The sequence below is a fragment of the Mastigoproctus giganteus genome, chromosome 6, assembly GCF_048544385.1.
Source record: "Mastigoproctus giganteus isolate SK-2022 chromosome 6, ASM4854438v1, whole genome shotgun sequence".
Lineage (NCBI taxonomy): Eukaryota > Metazoa > Arthropoda > Arachnida > Uropygi > Thelyphonidae > Mastigoproctus > Mastigoproctus giganteus.
Genome location: NC_143580.1, coordinates 8881955 through 8901391, shown reverse-complemented (window position 1 = coordinate 8901391; position 19437 = coordinate 8881955). Strand labels below are relative to the sequence as shown.

At 35.6% G+C, this 19437-nt stretch overlaps 1 protein-coding gene across 1 annotated transcript in view; it reads right to left on the bottom strand.

Moving 5' to 3' along the window:
* Window positions 1–3397: 3397 nt before the first annotated feature.
* The window catches only part of LOC150083886 (uncharacterized), a 72288-nt gene continuing 56248 nt past the window's right edge, over window positions 3398–19437 (bottom strand). The window contains exons 14-15 of the mRNA XM_090375824.1: window positions 10629–10861; window positions 3398–3709 (exon numbers count right to left, since the gene is read on the bottom strand). Of these exons, the coding sequence (XP_090231950.1) occupies window positions 10642–10861 (220 nt within the window). The 3' untranslated portion in view covers window positions 3398–3709; window positions 10629–10641. The remainder of the gene's footprint in view (window positions 3710–10628; window positions 10862–19437) is intronic.

Sequence of the window (19437 nt, the reverse complement as noted above, 5' to 3'; positions counted from 1 at the left end):
ACACTGAGAGAATTCCTTAGAATACCTATCATTGAGATCAAAGTTAGTTGTTATTTATACAGAGCATAAAGCATCTAAGGCCATATTGCAATGTATGTATTAAGTCTATAGAAGTATATGCCACGGATCATACTTGTACAGACATATTTATGTGCATGTTGTGCAATCTGAAAAAGCCTGCACAACATGAACATAAATCCAATATAACTCAAGGGGCGGGGACCTTACTTCCTCCACCTGAGCTCAGTTAAGTACAGCCCTGATTGAAGAAACCTTAAGGAATTATGAATCCATCCAGTATCAGATAGGATTTGAACCCACACCTCTTCGAATGAATGATAAGCGGATAAAACTCTACACTGTTATACAGATGTCAAGTCGCCCAGTCTCAACTGGAAGTACAATATTAATATTATAATGACAGATCCTATCCACTGTTAAGAAGAAAAAAAAAAAAAAAAAAAACCCTTGTTTCATATTTTACTTACAATCAAATATATATCCAATTCCTCTTTTAATCATCATTAAGTACTCTGATTCTACAAGAGTAGATGAGAGAATGTTCAACAATCTGATAATTCTTTTGGCTTAAAGTATATATCCTTCTCTCCAAAACTACAATTATTAATTTTAAGTTAATCCCTTAATTTTGAATCTGTCCTTTCATTTGCATTATTTTAGAAAAATACAACCCAAAAGTACAGATCACCATGCTGGTATTTAATTAACAGATAATGCAGCCTACAGAACTATAATCTCCTGTAAAAACACTACTAGACTCATTATGCTCCCTCCATTCCTCTCTTTTAAGCAAGTCAATGTATTTTCTAGAATGTTTCAGATCCTAAATACAGCATTTATGTAGTGGTATAAATACCACTTTATCTCTGCTGAAAAAAATTCTTATTTATCACTGATAGAACCCCCATGTACTGTCCTAGCAGTTATACTATATTTCTTAAGGAATTTCATGTTTCACTCTTATCTGCATATCCTTTCCATCGTAAATTGTACTGAGTGTAACAGTTATAGCCACATGCCTTGGTTTTTGCTGTTACCTTGATATCATCAGTAAATTTTTAAATAAAACTTGTAATAACATCATTATCATCGGTAGTGCACTCTGACTCACAGTTTTGTTTCACTCAGTATATTAGACCAGATTTTTTTATGAAAATCCAAACACAAAGTTATTAGAACCTATAATACTTAGTTCCATGAATGGGTTAAAGGTCGAGAAGATGAAAGAAGATACTTGTTGACATTAAACATGAATTTCTGTAGATTGCAATTTTCAGGAAATACGTGTGAAGGGAGGCTGTTCCAGAAAATGAAAGTTGAAGGGATAAACGAGGAAGAAGAAAAGTTGGTTGGTGAGTTTTAAAGTTGGAGAGTAAATGGATGTTGATTGTTTGTGGCACATTTTCAGACTGGTTTAGAAGAGAGAGGGGGGGCGAGCAATTATAAATATCAATTCAGAAAAGTGCCAATGAAAGTATCTAAAGGAAAGGCATACAGCAGAAACAGAACATCTATGAGATAGGAAGTAGAGAGATGTGATGGGGACACTGACACAGATTTGGGAATAATATTCCATGGTAGGGTGGATTTGAGATTTGAATGGAGTGAGGAGCTGTGTAGAAAGAAAAGTAACATGGAAAGTGAAAGAGAAAACCAATTTTTTTAGATGCAGAGGGAGCAATATTTGTGATATGCTTATTCCAAGAGAAGTTAGGGTAATCCCTGATAGAGGTATGTTAAAGATTAACTAATATTCTGTTGTACCCTTTCTCAGTGTTTGCTAACTTTTTCAGACATGAACCACTTTTATATTTGAGGTAAAGGCCACTACAGACCACAAAAAATATAAAAGTACACATAATGTATAATAACTAGTTATAAATAGTTATTAATTATATTAATAACTATTTTGATATGTATTCATACTTATGTAGTATACATTAGGTTCTTATGAGCATTAATGGGATTGTTCTCACCACCATTAATGGGATTGCCATACACCAAAAAGCTCAGCTTTATAGCAATTCCTGTGGACCTTTTTCATACATTATTCAGACCACTGGAAAACTCTGCCCTATCCAATGGACTGACCCTTCCCAAATCCATGTGCTTTTTGAGAACATGGATTTGGCTGCTGTACACTTACTTATCAGCTCAGATTTTCTTTCCCTTATAGCAGAATAACATGAGGTTTCTGTAATCAACAAATCTGCATCTATGAATTGGAAAATAATTCAAATTAATCAAGTTCATTTATTAAGTAATTAATATTGGTGTACTTGCAAATCAAACTTTCTATGCTTAATTACTCTAATACAGAGTTGTAGTTGTCAGTCAACACCACTACCACTTTTGTGTCTCTGAAATAAACTGTAATTAGTTTATCCCACTCTCTGCATCACTAATTACTAATTCTGTCCTACAACTATTTCTGGCAGATACAACAGAGTCCCTTTATGTTCCCAATTCCATTTTTTTCTTTTTTATTAGAATGAATTTCAGTACCTCTAATATCTTTCCTACCAAACTGATTGCATCGTAACAGTTCTGAATTAGAAATGTTAGCTATCCAAAAATTCCACACAAGCCTTGCTATCATCTTTTTTTTTTTTTTTTTTTTTTTTTTGTTTCGGGATTTATTGGGCGCATCAGCAACTATGGCCATAGTGCGCCATTGCTATCATCACTTATAATCCTGTGCATGTGTAATTCTATCATGGACCTTCTAGGTTTGATTCAACAATCTGGATTCATATACTGATAACATTCTGTGTCAACTCTATTTATTTATTAAGGTTTTGTAATCATCAATACTACTTGTAATCTCCCACATTAACAGTTTCCTTAGGTACTTAATTCTGCCTCAATTATCTTTTTTGCACCTCTCTTGTTTAACTATACTTCAACTCCACAAAAAAAAAAAAAAAATTCCTTCTCCAGGCTAGTTCAGATTACATCACATCATTTAAAAGCCTTAAATTCACCACTTCATTAAATTTTGAACTTAACTCACACATGCATTATAAAATTACATTTTAATTATGAAAGACTACTTTATTAATAACATATTGAATTACTGGAGATGCTCTCCTTTTCTCATATTTTACATGTATAATGTAGCATAGATTATCTTGAATTGCAAAAACCAAAAAAGGCAATGCAGGTTATATTTTCTCATAATTATATCCTTTCACTGTTTTTAACTTAAGTATTACACACAACAGTACAAAATAGCACAATATTCAAGATGTGGCACCAATTTAATAAATATCACACAAATTAAACGACACTAAATATACAGAAAAAAAAATCCACAAATAAATAATTCTTAAAAAAAAAGACAACTTTACACGATACACAAATGATTTGACATGAAAAACAAAACTGTGGAAGATTGGTGAACTTTACCTTTATTACAATGTTTTTCAATAAAGTTTCTCGGAGGGGAAAGGGAGTATTTACCACCACATTTTAAATTACACCTTCCTTCCTTCCTTCTCTTTAAGATTTTAAACACTGTGTGTAATAACTTATCTTACAGCTATTCAGTTCTCACTGAAATGGATGAGATTTAGAACAAAACTTCAGTTGAAGTTTGTCTTTCTTCTTTATCTTTAGACTTTCATAGTATAATATGCATGGATAACTTTCTACCCACCTTTTCCAAACAAAATATCATATGGCCAATCTAAAAAGAGAAAGAAATTACATTTTTTAATTTAACAGAGAACAAAATTATAACTATAACAAACTACGTAAAACATAACAGATCGTAAAAAAAAGTATTAGTACATACTGTTTGTACAGTCTATTACATTGCACCTGTAAATATTCAATAAAGGAGGGGGGGGAACCCCGTTTAAGGCAAATTCAAAATAATATCGATTAATCAAGTATCGATAAAACATTCTATAGAATGAAAATTCATTATCACGAGTATAGTCACAATAATCAGTTGACTATAATGTGCAATGAGCAATATTAATAAAATTACATGTACATAAATATAAAACATTTTACAGCAAGAATCTAATTTTTTCAATAAGTACTTTTTTGAAAATATGTTTCTAGTTTAATCAGTATTTATAGTAGTTAGAATGTTTTTTTTTTTTTTTATTGAAAGTTTTGGAAACAAGTTTATTTGACTGACTGGAGCATGGGTAAGCATGACCAGACACTGTACCTTGTCTTGCTTTTCTATTTATAATTCCTTAAAGTTCACAATTACAACATTTAGTTGTAAATATGTACATTAGTATTAGTAGACGAAATGAAGAAGGCAAGCTTATAAAGCATCAACCAAAAAAAAAAAAATCCTACCTACCTCATCTGTCCATCCTTCAAGATTTTGTCTACTTCTTCCTTGAATTCATTCAAACTATCCAGTTCCACAACAGCAGATGGAAGTTTGTTCCAACAATCAATCATCCACTGGCTGAAGGCAAACTTCCACGCATCTATCCTACAACCATCCTTCCTCAATTTGAATTTAAGCCCCCTCACGTGTGCAGTCTTAGCAAGAGGAAGAATGCCATCAACTCAATTTATCAGCTTACTCAATTTATGCAAGGCCTTAAACACCTCACAGGTGGCTAGTCTCCAGACACTGCAATGTGCAGAACTGAAGCCTTTCTTGGCAAGAGTATCCTTTTGTTTCTTTCACCAATCTTGTTGCCATTCTTGGCAAGTGTTCGAGCAGATCTTTCCTAAATTGAGGCCTCCGGACCTGCAGTACTCAAGATGCAGCTTAACCATGGCACTGTACAAAGAGATAATCATCTCCTTATCCCTGCTAGCAAAGTTCTATATATCACTGACAAAACCCTCTCGGGCTATCAGGGCAGTCTGTCTGCACTGCTCAGAGAACTTCATATCTAACTGAATAATTACCTCCAGATCCTTTTCATTTTCCACTGTGCTCAGTGTAGCACCACATAGTTGGTATGTTAATCTGGCATTACTGCTACCCATATGCAGTACCTTGCACTTGTTAATGTTAAACTTCAACTGCTACTTCTCAGCCCACGAGACAAATTTTTCTAAATCTTGTTGCAGTAGCTTACCTTGATTACTACTATTAACTACTCTGCCAACTTCTGTACTATCTGCAAACATATTTGTTTCAGAACCAACTTTTATAATGACAAAATGCAACTGTCATTGGAAGGTACATTTTAAGATGCGTTTATTGGAGGATGGAAAAATAAACAAAAGTGTGGATTTACAAACAAGATCAGAAACGGTAGTAAAAGTGAAATTGATGCATCCCTTTTCAATGTGCTAAGAATAAGAAAAAAATTAGAAATGATATTTTATGTCAGAGTGTTTCAGGAAAAATAAAACAGAAGGCATTAATATCAATTGAAGCCTTGTAATTGCTGTTATGCAATTACAAGGCTTCACCTAATTTTTTTTCTGTTTTCTGAATGAATAAATAAATATTATATACTTCTGTTAATATTAATATATTAATATATCACAAATGAATCATTGTACTTTCTGGATGTAAAGATGCACTGAATCGTAAGACAAACCCATGTTTTTAAAAGCTAATTTTTTGGGGGGAAAATATTGGTCACTTTTAATTAACCCCCTTGGTGTAAAATTGTGATTCGCATTTTGTCAACTTTGTCCTATATCCATTTTGTCTACTCCCCAGACATTAATACTTTAAAGGGTTTGTTAATTGAGATGGCAAAAATGGCTGTAGCTGGCAAAGACTCCAAGAATTGCAGCTAATTCCAAGTTTAATTCAGCAACTGTTGTATCCATTATGTGAAGTCTGAACTGGTCACACACCAAAGAAAAAGAACTGGCTTTTTCTGAAGGATGTTTTGACCACAGCTAGAAATAGAAATATCACTGTGTGCACCGAATATACTTTTGAACTATAAGACATTAGCATTATTAGAGGCATATGATACAAGAAACCAAGCTTATGCAGAATCAGCCAAAAAAAAAAAAAAAAAAAAACCCTCCCATTTCACCCCTCCATTCGTTCCAAATGCCTGTCCAGCTCAGCCTTAAATTTATTTAGGCGATCAACTTCCACAACAAAATATGGAATTCAGTTCGACCAATCAACTACCTGCTGGCTAAAGGCAAATTTCCGCACATCTATTCTACAACTATCTTTCCTCAATTTGAAACTGTGCCCCCCTCAGGTTCTTAATCTGAGCAAGAGGAAGAATCCCATCAGCATTCAGCTTGCTCAACCCATTCAAGGCCTTATACACCTCAATCAGATTACCTCACAGGTGCCTACCCTCCAGGTGCTGCAATTTGCAGAATCTAAGCCTTTCTTGCTAAGAGCATCCCTTTGTTCCCCTCACCAATTTTGTTGCCCTCTTTGTACTCGTTCTAGCAACTCTACATCCTTCCTAAAATGAGACCTCCAGACCTGTACACAGTACTCTAGGTGTTGCCTGACCATTGCCTTCTATAACGGGATAATCACCTCCCTGTCCCTGCTAGCAAAATTACTATATATCACTGACAAGGCTCCATGACCTGCCCTGGTAGCCCATCTGCGTTGCTCAGCGAACTTCATATTTGACTGCACAATTATCCCCAGGTCTTTTTCACTTTCCACTTCCCTGAATGTAATACCACACAGTTGGTACGTTTCTCTTGGTTATTGCTAACCATATGCAGTACTTTGCATTTGTCAATGTTAAACTTCAGTTGCCACTTCTCAGCCCATTTGCTCAACTTATCTAGATCCAGTTGGAGTAGCATATTGTCTTTACTGTCGTTAACAACCCTGCCAACCTTTGTATCATCTGCAAACTTGGACATTAAACCCAATATACCTTCATCAATAACATTGATAAATATACAAAACAACAATGAGCCCAACATCAAACCTTGGGGAACTCCAATAATAACATGTCAACGAAGAGCAGTGTCCATTGATTACCACTCTCTGTCATCTCCCACTCAATCATCCCTTTATCCATTGTAACAAACTTACCCTTAATGCCATACCTCTCCAATTTGTACAGCAGTCTTCCATGTGTAACAGTATCAAAAGCTTTCGTGAAATCCAAATATGATATCAAAATTATTTTTGGAAATAAGTTCCTTTGTGACCACATCATAATATCCAATCAAATTGGCCAGACAAGACCTCCCTTTAACAAACCCATGTTGTGTCTTAACTATTTAACTATTTCCCCAGAATACAAGTTAAACAACAGATCTATAGTTACTTGTGTCACCTTTTGAATCCCCTTTGTGAACTGGTGATATATTTGTGCACCTCAAGTCCATAGGGACCTCCCCTGAGTCCAAGGAAGCTCTCATAATTATGGCTAAGGGTTTGCTTACTTCCTTTGCTGCCTCCTTTAATATAACTGGATAGATCCCATCCACCCCAGGTGCCTTCCTTATGTTTAACTTTAACAATTTCTCCTCCACTTGGCTCTGAGTTGTTACAAAATCACTTAGCTCCCGGTTAAAGTTTGATAAACTTCTGGCACTCTCTAAATAGCTACATTCACACATAACTCCTCATGTGTGAATGTAGATGCAAATTACTCATTCAGTTCATCAGCTACCTGAGCATGATCATCAATAGTCATCATTCATTCATTCCTACTAGAGTTTACATAAGTAAAGAACTCTTTGCTGTTTTTCTTTGTATTCTTTGCCAAAGATTTCTTGTAATCTGCCTTCGCCTGCCTAACCTCCTTTGTAACTTGATTCTGATTGGTTATTATGATGGGGTTACAAAGGAGCCGGATGCAAAAAATAATTTTGATATCATATACTTGGATTTCAGGAAAGCTTGACACTGTTGCGCATGGAAGACTACTGTACAAATTGGGGTAGAATGGTATTAAGGGTAAATTGCTACAACGGATAAAAGGATGGTTGAGTGGGAGAAGACAGAGGGTGGTATTCAATGGGTGCTGCTCTTCGTGGACTAATGTTATTAGTGAAGTCCCACAGGGTTCGGTGTTGGGTCCACTGTTGTTTTGTATATTTATCAATGATATTGATGAAGGTATATCAGGCTTACTGTCAAAGTTTGCAGATTATACAAAGGTTGGCAGGGTTATTAATGACAATAATGGCAGTGTGCTACTGCAACAGGATCTAGAAAATTTGGGCAGATGGGCTGAGAAGTGGCAACTGAAGTTTAACCTTGACAAATGCAAAGTACTGCATATGGGTAGAAGTAACCCCAGAGAAACGTACCAACTGTGTGGTACTACACTTAAGATGGTAGAAAATGAAAAAGACCTGGGAGTAATTGTGCAGTCACATATGAAGTTTTCTGAGTAGTGCAGACAGGCTGCGAGGACAGGTCATGGGGTTTTGTCAATGATATATAGGAATTTTGCTAGCAGGAAAAAGGAGGTGATTGTCCCTCTATATAAGGCAATGGTCAGGTCACGCTTTGAGTACTGCATAGAGGTCTGGATGCCTCATTTTTGGAAGGATGTAGATTTGCTTGAGCGTGTACAGAGAAGGGCAACAAGATTGGTGAGGGGAATGAAGAGAGGGTTAAGTTCTGCAAATTGTAATGGCTGGAGACTAGGCACCTGTGCGGTGATCTGATTGAGGTGTATAAGGCCTTGAATGGGTTAAGCACGCTGAATTCTGATGGAATTCTTCCACTTGTTCAGATTACGAACCTAAGGGGGCATAAATTCAAATTAAGGAAAGACAGATGTAGAATAGATGTGCGGAAATTTGCCTTTAGCCAGCGGGTGGTTAATTGCTGGAACAAATTTCCATCTGTCGTGGAAGTTGATAGGTTAAATAAATTTAAGGAGGAACTGGACAAAAATTTAGAGGGAATGGTTGTGTGAATTATTATTATTTTTTTTTTTTGGCTGATGCTGCATAAGCTCATACACTTGCTTTCTTGCATCACATGCCACTACTACTACTACCTGATACTTTTTATATACCCCATATATTTTTCTTCTCTGCCACGATTCTCATTAATTCACCTGACATCCATTTAGGCCTAAACCTTGAACAGTATTTCTTAGTTGGAAGAAAAAGCCTAGTAAGCCTTCAAAATTAAGTCCCTGAAGGCTTCCCATTTAGAATTCAATGTTGGTAACATCATCAGTTGATCCCACTGTACAGAATTTAAAAACTGTCTGAGACCCCTGTAGTCACCTTTACAAAAGCAAAATCTCTTCCCTTTAGCCTTGATGTTAGTTACATCTTTAAGTAATTCCCACATCAGTACATTGTGATAACTGTCACCCAGTGGTTCTTTTATCTGCAAATTCTTAATGCATGAATAATCACTGCTGATAATCAGATCAAGAGTATTACTCCCTCTGTTTGCCTCTCAAACATGTTGCTATAGAAAACAGTCATCCAATTAATCCACAAAAGTCTTGCTAGTGTGAGTGACCAACCTACAAGTTCCAGTCAATATCTGCAAAGTTAAAATCCCCCAATATAAGACATTCTGATTTACTGGCCCACTCTATTTCTCTGCACAATTGCTCATTATACTCATCAGATTCATTAGGCCTATAACACACACGTGCTCTAATTTTTTCTTTCCCAGTGCTTATGTCACACCAAACAGACTCAACATTGCATTGTCCACCAACATCAATTTCTTAACTAACAGCATAACCCCCTCCTCCCTTCCTATCCTGTCTATACTTCCTGTACACATTATATTCCCCAAATTACAATTCTCCACTGCTTATGTCTGTGTGACACCATGTCTCTGATATCCCAACAATATCTGCCTTTGATGTCTTGACTAGCACTTCAAGCTCATCAAATTTATTAACTATACTCCTAGCATTGGTGTACATGCAAGTATACATGCACCTGTTCCTACTCTTAGTTATCCTAACACAGCCCATGTATTTACTTGTTCCACTATGACTCCCAGCAGTCCTGGAAATCTCCATTACTTTGCTTCCAGGCTGCTGCTCATTCTAATAGAAGCAGTGCAAGAATCACTTTTGCCTCTGCCTGCGGCCACTGTTAATCTTTTAGTCTGTGTATCCCCCCAAAGTTAGCAAGTTTCCGACCCACCTAACACTGCCTCGATAGCATCAGCAAATATTCTTGCACCCTTTCTATTTAAGTGCACCCATCTCTGTAGAAGCACAATCTTTCCAGGGCTGAATTTATCAACAAGGCTCTCATCATATACTCCCGCCTATCGTGTCTGGGCAGAATTGCAGACGCTTTCACAGAATGGGATTTTAAGCAACATCTTTGAGCAAAAATGTCTCTCATGGTCTGGAAAATATGGTAGATTAATTCAGCTTAGGAGATTACAAAACTGTTCTATGACTAGTACAACATAATACAGTTGGGTGGTTAGTGTATAAGTATAGAGCTAGACATGTCACATGTTTCAATCAAAATAATACCACAAAACATGGTAGTATTCTTTAGCCTCTTATCTTAAACTCCATTAACCTTACTGACCAACCAGAGTATAAACAGAACATTTATTTACATATGACAGAAAATAAGTTATTTTAAACTATTTGAAATAATCATTACACAGAACAGAATGACGCATCCATCAAGTTCCAAAGAGAAAAACTCATTCTGTTCTAAAATATAATTAAAATAAAAATAAAACTTTCATTAAGTATAGTTACCTTAAAATTGAAATTATGTTATAACAGAGCTGCTTGGTAATGTTTTTTCTGGAATGATTTTTGAAACTGACATATCTTGATGGCATTTTAACTGCTGGCTTAAAAACACTGATGAAAGTATTTGAGGATTATAATCTGTTTCCATATTTGATGAGTCATAACTTCGCCCCATTATTTTCACAGCTGAGAATTTTGCACGGTGGTAAGCAATGAGTACACTGAATCCAAGCAATCTGGAAAAAATAAAAGTGTGTATAATTGCAAATAACAATATACACTGCTACTACTACTACAATTGCATACGAAATGGCAAAAAAAGATAAAAGAAAAATTTAAAACCTGTTTCTTCACAAGATTAGTGAGCAAGCACCAAAGTAATAATTAAATTTGACGTACAACCATCATGCTCAATTAACAGTTAACATTTCACTGATAATTATGATCTATTATCAATGACACCGAAACTAGCTATGTTAATGGGGAAGAAAAAATCATGCATTCATTGTTTTTAGAACTACAGTTAAAAATCAATTATCTAAAATACTAGGGAAAGGAAAATTTTTGAAAAGGATTAATTCTGACTGCTAACATTCTAACAAATAAAAAAAACTTAAGAAAGTTTAAACAACTAAAAAAGACTATAATTCATTAGGGCTTATGCCTCAGGCTGCAAGAGAGTTAGACTGTACAAGTTAGCGAAAATGCATCATATAAGTACACAGCCAATTCTAGATTAGCAAATTATTTGCAAAAGCGGCATCGTTTAAGTCATATCTCATATTGTGAATATGAGATATGACCTAAACGGTGCTGTCTGGGTGGTGGTATCCACTGAGAATAAGTAACAATAGTCTTCTCCTTTAGGTGAAGCATTACTTATTCAAAGTAGTTCAATGTCATGGCAACTCGTCGTGAAGGTATTCACAATATGAGATATGATGTAAATGATGCCGCTTTTGCAAATAATTTGCTAATCTAGAATTGGCTGTGTACTAATATGATGCATTTGCACTAACTTGAACAATTAAAAAAGCTAAATACCTTAAAAATATGTAATATACAATACATAAACTATTTTTAATTACAGTCGGACCTCTCTTTAACAAACTTCCCTATATAGCAAAAATTTGATTTCCCCTTGGTCATTACATACACTGAAAATAGTTACCGTATAACAAGAAAATTTCTAAATAAACTAATTTCGAGAGACCTGGGTACGCATTATTTGCACCTCTGGCCTTTAGGCAATAGAGCTGATGCTGTAGAAAGCACGAATTAAGAGCTAAAAGGATTAAGCATTAATTCCTTTAGCTTTTAATTCCACAAATTAAGAGCTAAAACATCTTACAATTTAATGGTGCAAGTAAAACCCTGCAGGAGGAAACTGGCCAACCATGGCACGGGATAGAGAAACATAGAAGTTTGGGAGAGGCCTTTGCCCAACAGGAGATCAGCAATGGCTAAAAAGAAGTAAAACCCAAACAATTTATATAGTAATATGCTGAGAAGTCCTGCTGGTCAGCTGTGCACAGCCATTGGCAAAGATTAAGGCATATTCCCGACATGGGCATTGGCTCTGGTCAATCTATTTTCTACTGTAAACATTCTATTAGAGAATTAGGGGAGGAAGGGAGAGAGAGAGAGATATTTTCCTTTATCTCGAAATTCATCTGTTGTTTTGAAGAAATGAGTCATCCACACTTTCACTAAATTACACCTGTCTCTGTTTAAATGGTAGCTACACGTGGTCCCTAATTTCAGCTTAGTTTAACTGCTGTGCAAGTAACCTTACAGTGTCTAAGAGGAAATCCTTGAGTGCAGTGTGAAAAAGCGGAAGTGCTCAATAGTGCAGAACGCCACGATCTACACTACTGAGCACTTCCACAATAGTGCTCAATAGTGTAGATCGTGGCGTTAAAAAAAAAGAAAGAAATCGCTTTAAAATTTGATGTCCCTGCCAGTAGCGTGTCAACCATTCTGAAAAATCCTGTTTCGATTCTCAAACTGTTTGAGGAAACGGGACCCACTCGGAAGCATTTGAAATTATGCTTTTGGGAAGATGTAAATGAAGCAGTTTTTAAGTGGATGAAGTTGATTCGAGACCAAAACATGTTGATATCAGGGCTATTAATAAAAGAAAAGGCTATGGAGTACGCAGCTATTCTGGGGCACAAAACGTTCCAAGCCAGTTCTAGTTGGCTGGACAAATTTAAAGAGCGTCATGGCTTACTTGAAAAAGTTATTTCTGATGAAAGTGGAGATGCAATTGAAGAAGACTATACTCACCGGAAAGAAACAGTTTTGAAAAATAATTTGGAGGACTAAGAGTCCAAAAACATATTCTATGTTGATGAAACATGTCTATTTTTTAAATGGTTGCCAAACAAGACACTGACTTTTAAAGGTGATAAATCTTTAGGTGGTAAAAATAATCAGGAGAGAATTACACTCTTGGTTGCAAATATGGCTTTGTTCCAGTAATGAAAAACTGAAGCTTTTGGTAACAGGCAAAAGTAAACAACCCTGATGTTTCAAAGGAGTAAAGTCATTAGAGTTGGACTACAACTACAACAAAAACATTGAATGAAAAGTGAAATTTTTGAGCAGTGGATTTTAAATTTCGATAGAAAGATGACGAAAGAAAACAGAAAAAAAGAGTTGATTGTTGACAACTACCCTGCCCACTTTCACTCGGTAATTTCGAAACTTACAAGTGTGAGGTTTTTCTTCCTTCTGAATAATTTGTCTAACTGCAGCCAATGAACCGAGGCATTATCAAGAATTTGAAAATGCACTACCGAAGGTGCATACTGAAAAATATTGTGGATTCTGTTATAGATTTGTGGATGTGCATATCAGAGTTGGTGAAAGTGTGCAGTCAAGATGTGACAAAATGATTAAGAATTGCTACGCAAAAGCAGGTTTTGCTAAAATGCTAATTAACAGAGATGAGAGGGATGAACTACTAGAAGACATTAAGCAATCTTGGGAAGAGTTCCAAGCGAGGTTTAATCGGCGGAGAAATTGTTCTTGACGAATTTTTAGGCATTGATAACGATCTCATAGCTGAATATCCAAATGACTCCAACATTTTGGAGCATATTTAAAGAACTAGTGACAATATCGATGACGAGTTGGATGAAAATGAGGATAATAATAAACCTTCCAAAGAAATGTTGGCAGCATTTGAAACTTTGTGTCGAGGCCTTCAGTGGGAAGAAAATATATCTGAGTGTTTAAAGTTTAAACAAATGCGAACATTTTTATGAATGGTGTACAGTAGAATCCAGTGTACAACAAAAAATAACCAAATATTTTACGACAAAATTCTTAAAAGTGTACTAATAAATTGTGGCATCATGTAAATAGTCATTTCTTAATATGTACGTATTAATAAATTGTTTTAAAATATTAGAAAATTTATTCATTCCCACTTCTTTTCTATTGGTTACTATATTTCTGAATTTACAGTATTTTTTCATTGTTAAAAAGGTCATATTGCTTTATAATGGAATTTCTGTATAACGAATTTTTTCAATGGAATGATCGATTTTGTTATATAGAGGTCCGACTGTATTTTAATTTACTGCAAACTTAATTATAGTGTATATCAATGTATTTAATTCCTAAATTCACAGACCCAAATTCACTTTTCCTTGCAAATTATTATATAACTACTATGCAAAATGCAAATAAGGTAAAAAATCAAATCAATATGTCAGCTGACCTGATGAGATTAGTAACAGAGAAGAAAAATACATGGAATGCTTATAAATTAACAGGAGATTCAGAAACCTACAGTAGGGTATAAAATAGTCTGCAACCAAGTCACAAAGTAGGTTAGGCAAGCTAAGGCAGATTACAATGGCACTAACTATGAGCAAAAATAGGAAAAGCACACTGTTAAAAGAAAACAGGGAGTGAGAATACATCAATAATCTAAACAAAGACCAATTAGCTTCACAATGCTGTAAAAGCTATTGTTCCAGTTTTGGTTTTTCAAAACCACATTCTAAATTACAGCACCTCACACCAATGAGCCAAGATAAAAGCATTAAAGGCTATTCAGACTTAGCTCAAATAGCTGAACTTTGCAAATAAAAACTATAACAAAAAAGTCAAACAAAAAATGGATTAATTTAAAATTCCTGATGTAGCTGTTGATGGGCATATTGGAATGCATGTTAAACAATAGCACAGAAAATGTTGCACTGCATAATTAGTAAGTGCAAAATTATGGGTATATTAAAGAATAATATAATTTTGGAATATAATATTTATTCCAATTATAATAATTTGAAGTCATCTCAGAATTAAGACTACATATTTATTTGAAGAAATTAGAAATCTTGAAAATATGCATAAAAAATATTTTTTTCATGTACAGATATTTTCAATATTAAAGAATCTGAGAATTAAAAAAAACGATTGTAAGCACTCAAACAATTGCATAAAGGTGATACAAATTTGTCAATATCATCACAATATTTAACTCATAAAAATTAGGTGCTATCAAGCGATGCCATTGCTAGATAAAGCCCCAGTAGGCTAATCCGTTGTGCTAAGTGGGCCGAGGGATAAAGGTAAAGAACTAATTATAGTAGGTAGAGCTTAAGCCTTTCATTACCTCTGTTCATTAGTAGTATTGCTGTTATCAGAAATGCTGTTTGTATGTTTCTTGTGCTATTTCATCTCATAAAAGTGCTTTGAAATTTTTAATAATGCCTGGAAAATGTTGTGTTCCTGGATGCCGTGGAAATTATAAAGGTGGCCTGAAAGTACACACATCTTTGGCTTTCCGATGAGGGATACTGTTTTAAGTAACAAATGGCTGAAAGCTATACCAAGGAAGGACTTTGTGCCATCTGAACATTCAAAGTAAGTTTTCTAAAATAAGTTTGTGGCATGTTAATAACAGTTATCTTAATAAGAGTATTTTAACAGTAATCAAACGATAATGGCATGTGATGCATGAAAGCAAGTGTATGAGCTTAGGTTATGCAGTATCAGCCAAAAAAAAAAAAAAAAAAAAATCACATGTTACGTTCTGTTCAGTTCCTCCTTAAATTTATTTAACCTATCAACTTCCACAACAGATGGAAGTTTGTTCCAGCAATTAACCACCCGCTGGCTAAAGGCAAATTTCCGCACATCTATTCTACATCTGTCTTTTCTTAATTTGAATTTATGCCCCCTTAGGTTCGTAATCTGAACAAGTGGAAGGATCCCATCGGAATTTAGCGTGCTCAACCCATTCAAGGCCTTATGCACCTCAATCAGATCACCGCGCAGGCGCCTAGTCATCAGCCACTGCAATTTGCAGAACTTAAGCCTCTCTTGGTAAAGGATCCCTTCATTCCACTCACCAATCTTGTTGCCCTTCTCTGTACACGCTCAAGCAAATCTACATCCTTCCTAAAATGAAGCCTCCAGACCTGTATGCAGTACTCAAGGCATGGCCTGACCATTGCCTTATACAGAGGGACAATCGTCTCCTTTTCCCTGCTAGCAAAATTCCTATATATCATTGACAAAACCCCATGGCCTGCCCTGGCAGCCTGTCTCCATTGCTCAGAAAACTTCATATCTGACTGCTAAATTACTCCCAGGTCTTTTTCATTTTCTACCACCTTAAGTGTAGTACCATACAGTTGGTACATTTCTCTGGGGTTACTTCTACCCATATGCAGTACTTTGCATTTGTCAAGGTTAAACTTCAGTTACCACTTCTTAGCCCATCTACCCAAATTATCTAGATCCTATTGCAGTAGCACACTGCCATTACTGTCATTAACAACCCTGCCAACCTTTGTATCATCTGCAAACTTCGACACTAAGCCTGATATACCTTCATCAATATCATTGATAAATATACAAAACAACAGAGGACCCAACACCGAACCCTGTGGGACTCCACTAATAACATTAGTCCACGAAGAGCAGCACCCATTAATTACCACCCTCTGTCTTCTCCCACTCAACCATCCTTTAATCCATTGTAGCAGCTTACCCTTAATACCATTCTGCTCCAATTTGTACTATAGTCTTCCATGCACGACAGTGTCAAAGGCTTTCCTGAAACAGATATATTCTTGTCAGAATATAGAAGTAAATTTCCTCAGAATTTCAGCTTTTGTGGTTTCATTTATATATAAAATATTCATTTCACGTATTATACAGGGTTGTTAAAATTAAAGTATCCCTATGTAGAGGGCTCTGAAGTGAGTTCTAAGGCTCATACTGAAGATAAATTTGGACAACAGGTACAATAAAGAATGCACTCGCCATTTATAGGAAAAAAAAAAAAAATTAGTTACAAAATTTGTCACTAATGGCACTGTGGCAATACAAATCACTTGAACAGCACTACAATTGTTCAGTGTATCCTCCAATTTTGGTCAACAACACTTTCCATTCAAAGAACAGCATTTTCTACAGCAGAACGTAACATGTCAACTGGAATAACCAGCACATGACGTCTAATGTTGTCTTTCAGATCTGCCAGAGTTTGACATTCTTCCTGATACACCTGGTTCTTCAAAAAAATCCCACAACCAGGAAGTTGCATGGGGTGAGGTCTGGCCAAAGATGTCTGGAAACAATGGCTGATGACCCATTTGTCTGTAAAGTGTTGCCTTAGTAATCTTTGGACACAATGGTGGATGTGGGGTGGCACACCATCTTGCATGAATATGGTATCCTGAAGGCAACCCACGTTGTTGCAGCTCTGGTATTGCAAAATTTGCCAACATTTCATAATATCGCTGTCCAATGATGGAAAAGTAGAGGGGTCCAGTCGGTGTTACCTATTCAAAAAAATATGGCTCAATCACGAATGTGGCCGTAAATCCACACCACAATGTCACTTTTGGAGAATGAAACCAGACCTCTTGGATAACTCGAGGGTTTTCTGTTGCCCAAATGTGACAGTTGTGGGTAATCACTTGTCCATTTAAGCAGAAGTGGGCTTCATCACTCCAAAGGATGTTCCATGGCCAAGTGATATCTACTGTCATTCGCGCTAGAAACTGAAGTGCGTATGTGAAATGAATATCTGTATCACCTGCTTTAGCCGCTGTAGCATGTGCATCTTGTAAGGATAGTACTGCAACATCTGACGCATTACTAGCCTTACTGTGGAATACTGCATGTCCACTTCACAAGAAAAAGCTGGCACACTTGCGCTACCACATGGAGATTGACTTGATAAATTCACGACAGCCATAGCCACATCTTCAACACAAGAGTCCACTCGTTTTCAACCTCTACTTGGTTGAACACTAACATGTCCTGTCGCTTCAAATTTTGCAATCATTTTGCAGACAGCACAAACAGTCATAGGTCCACGGCTTATGCGCTTCTGACGCCGGAATTCTCTGATAGCCGCAACTGCATTGTTGCTGTTTTGATAGTACAGCTTCACTAATAGTGCCTTTTCCTGCAACGTTGTTGGCAATGCTGCTGTAGTGCAGGTAAACATCTACTGCATGATTTTGAAGAGACTGCTTTGCTTTTATACAGTACAGTAGAACTGAGTAGTGGTTCTGTGGCAATAACTTACGATTATGCAAATAACTTACGTTATTTGCATAATCATAACTAAGATAGATGGGATTCTTCATATTGCCCAGATGACATGAGGAGGAGGCACAAATTCAAATTAAGGAAGGATGGTTGCAGTGTGGAGGTTTGCCTTTAGCCAGTGGGTCGGTTATTGCTGGAACAAGCTTCCATCTGTTATTGTGGAGGTTAAAAGCTTAAATATTCAAGACAGAACTACACAAATTATTGGAGGGAATGAATAGGTGAAATAGGAGTTGGGTTTTTTTTTTTTTTTTTTTTTTGCTGATGCTGTATAAGCTTGCTTGCTTTGCATCATTTGCCACTAGTAATGCTAATATTTTTTTCTTGATTTTTTTGAATTTTTCTGTAATTTAAAAAAATAAAATTCTGATTTTATTTTTGATAATAAATTTACTTTAATGTTTGGCAACCAAATCAAAACCAGAACAAATTAATACCTAAAAGTATTTATGCACAAATTTTCATTTTTACAAAGTTAAAATGCAGGTCTGTAGGATTCAAAAAAAAAAAACCAAAATTTAAAGAAGAAACTCACTCCCCAGAATTGGTCCCTGGCATAAAACTCACTACTCGGGCCCCATATATTTTCAGAACTCACTCTAGAGAGGGTTAATAACAGAAAGAAATGATATAGTTTCTATATTCAAGTAGTTCTCGACTTTATGAGTTAATTCGTTCCTAGTGCATGCTCATAAAGTGGGACTTTATTTCCCATAGACAATGTTAAAAATAGGCGTTACATTCTCAACAATGAAATTAGTTAACTAATTAGTTTGTTTAAACAATGATTGATTTATCCAAAGAAATGAAAACATAGCCTGTAAAATCAAGCAAATAAGAGAGAAATTATTTATGACTTATAAATGTTAAAGAATGTTTATTCTTCATCATCATCATTGACTAAATGCACACTTGTTGATCACTCGTTATTGGCTCGGCACTCGTTCATTTGTTGCACAAGGAGTTTTCTTCTTCAGAAATGCTTCAAGAGGCATTTATTTCCAAGATAATCTTTTCTTTTCTTTATAAATTTCAATAGCATGCAGAAGCATTTTTTAGTGGAACATACAAATTGCAACTAACACGATTTGTGCAGAATAACAAGTTTACAGAAAAAAAAAAAAAAAAAAAAAATGAAGAGAAGATTCTGAAAATTCGTGTGTTTTATACGATTGAAGATTTCAGTAAAGGGGAAACACATTTCACCATAATAACATAAAAAAAA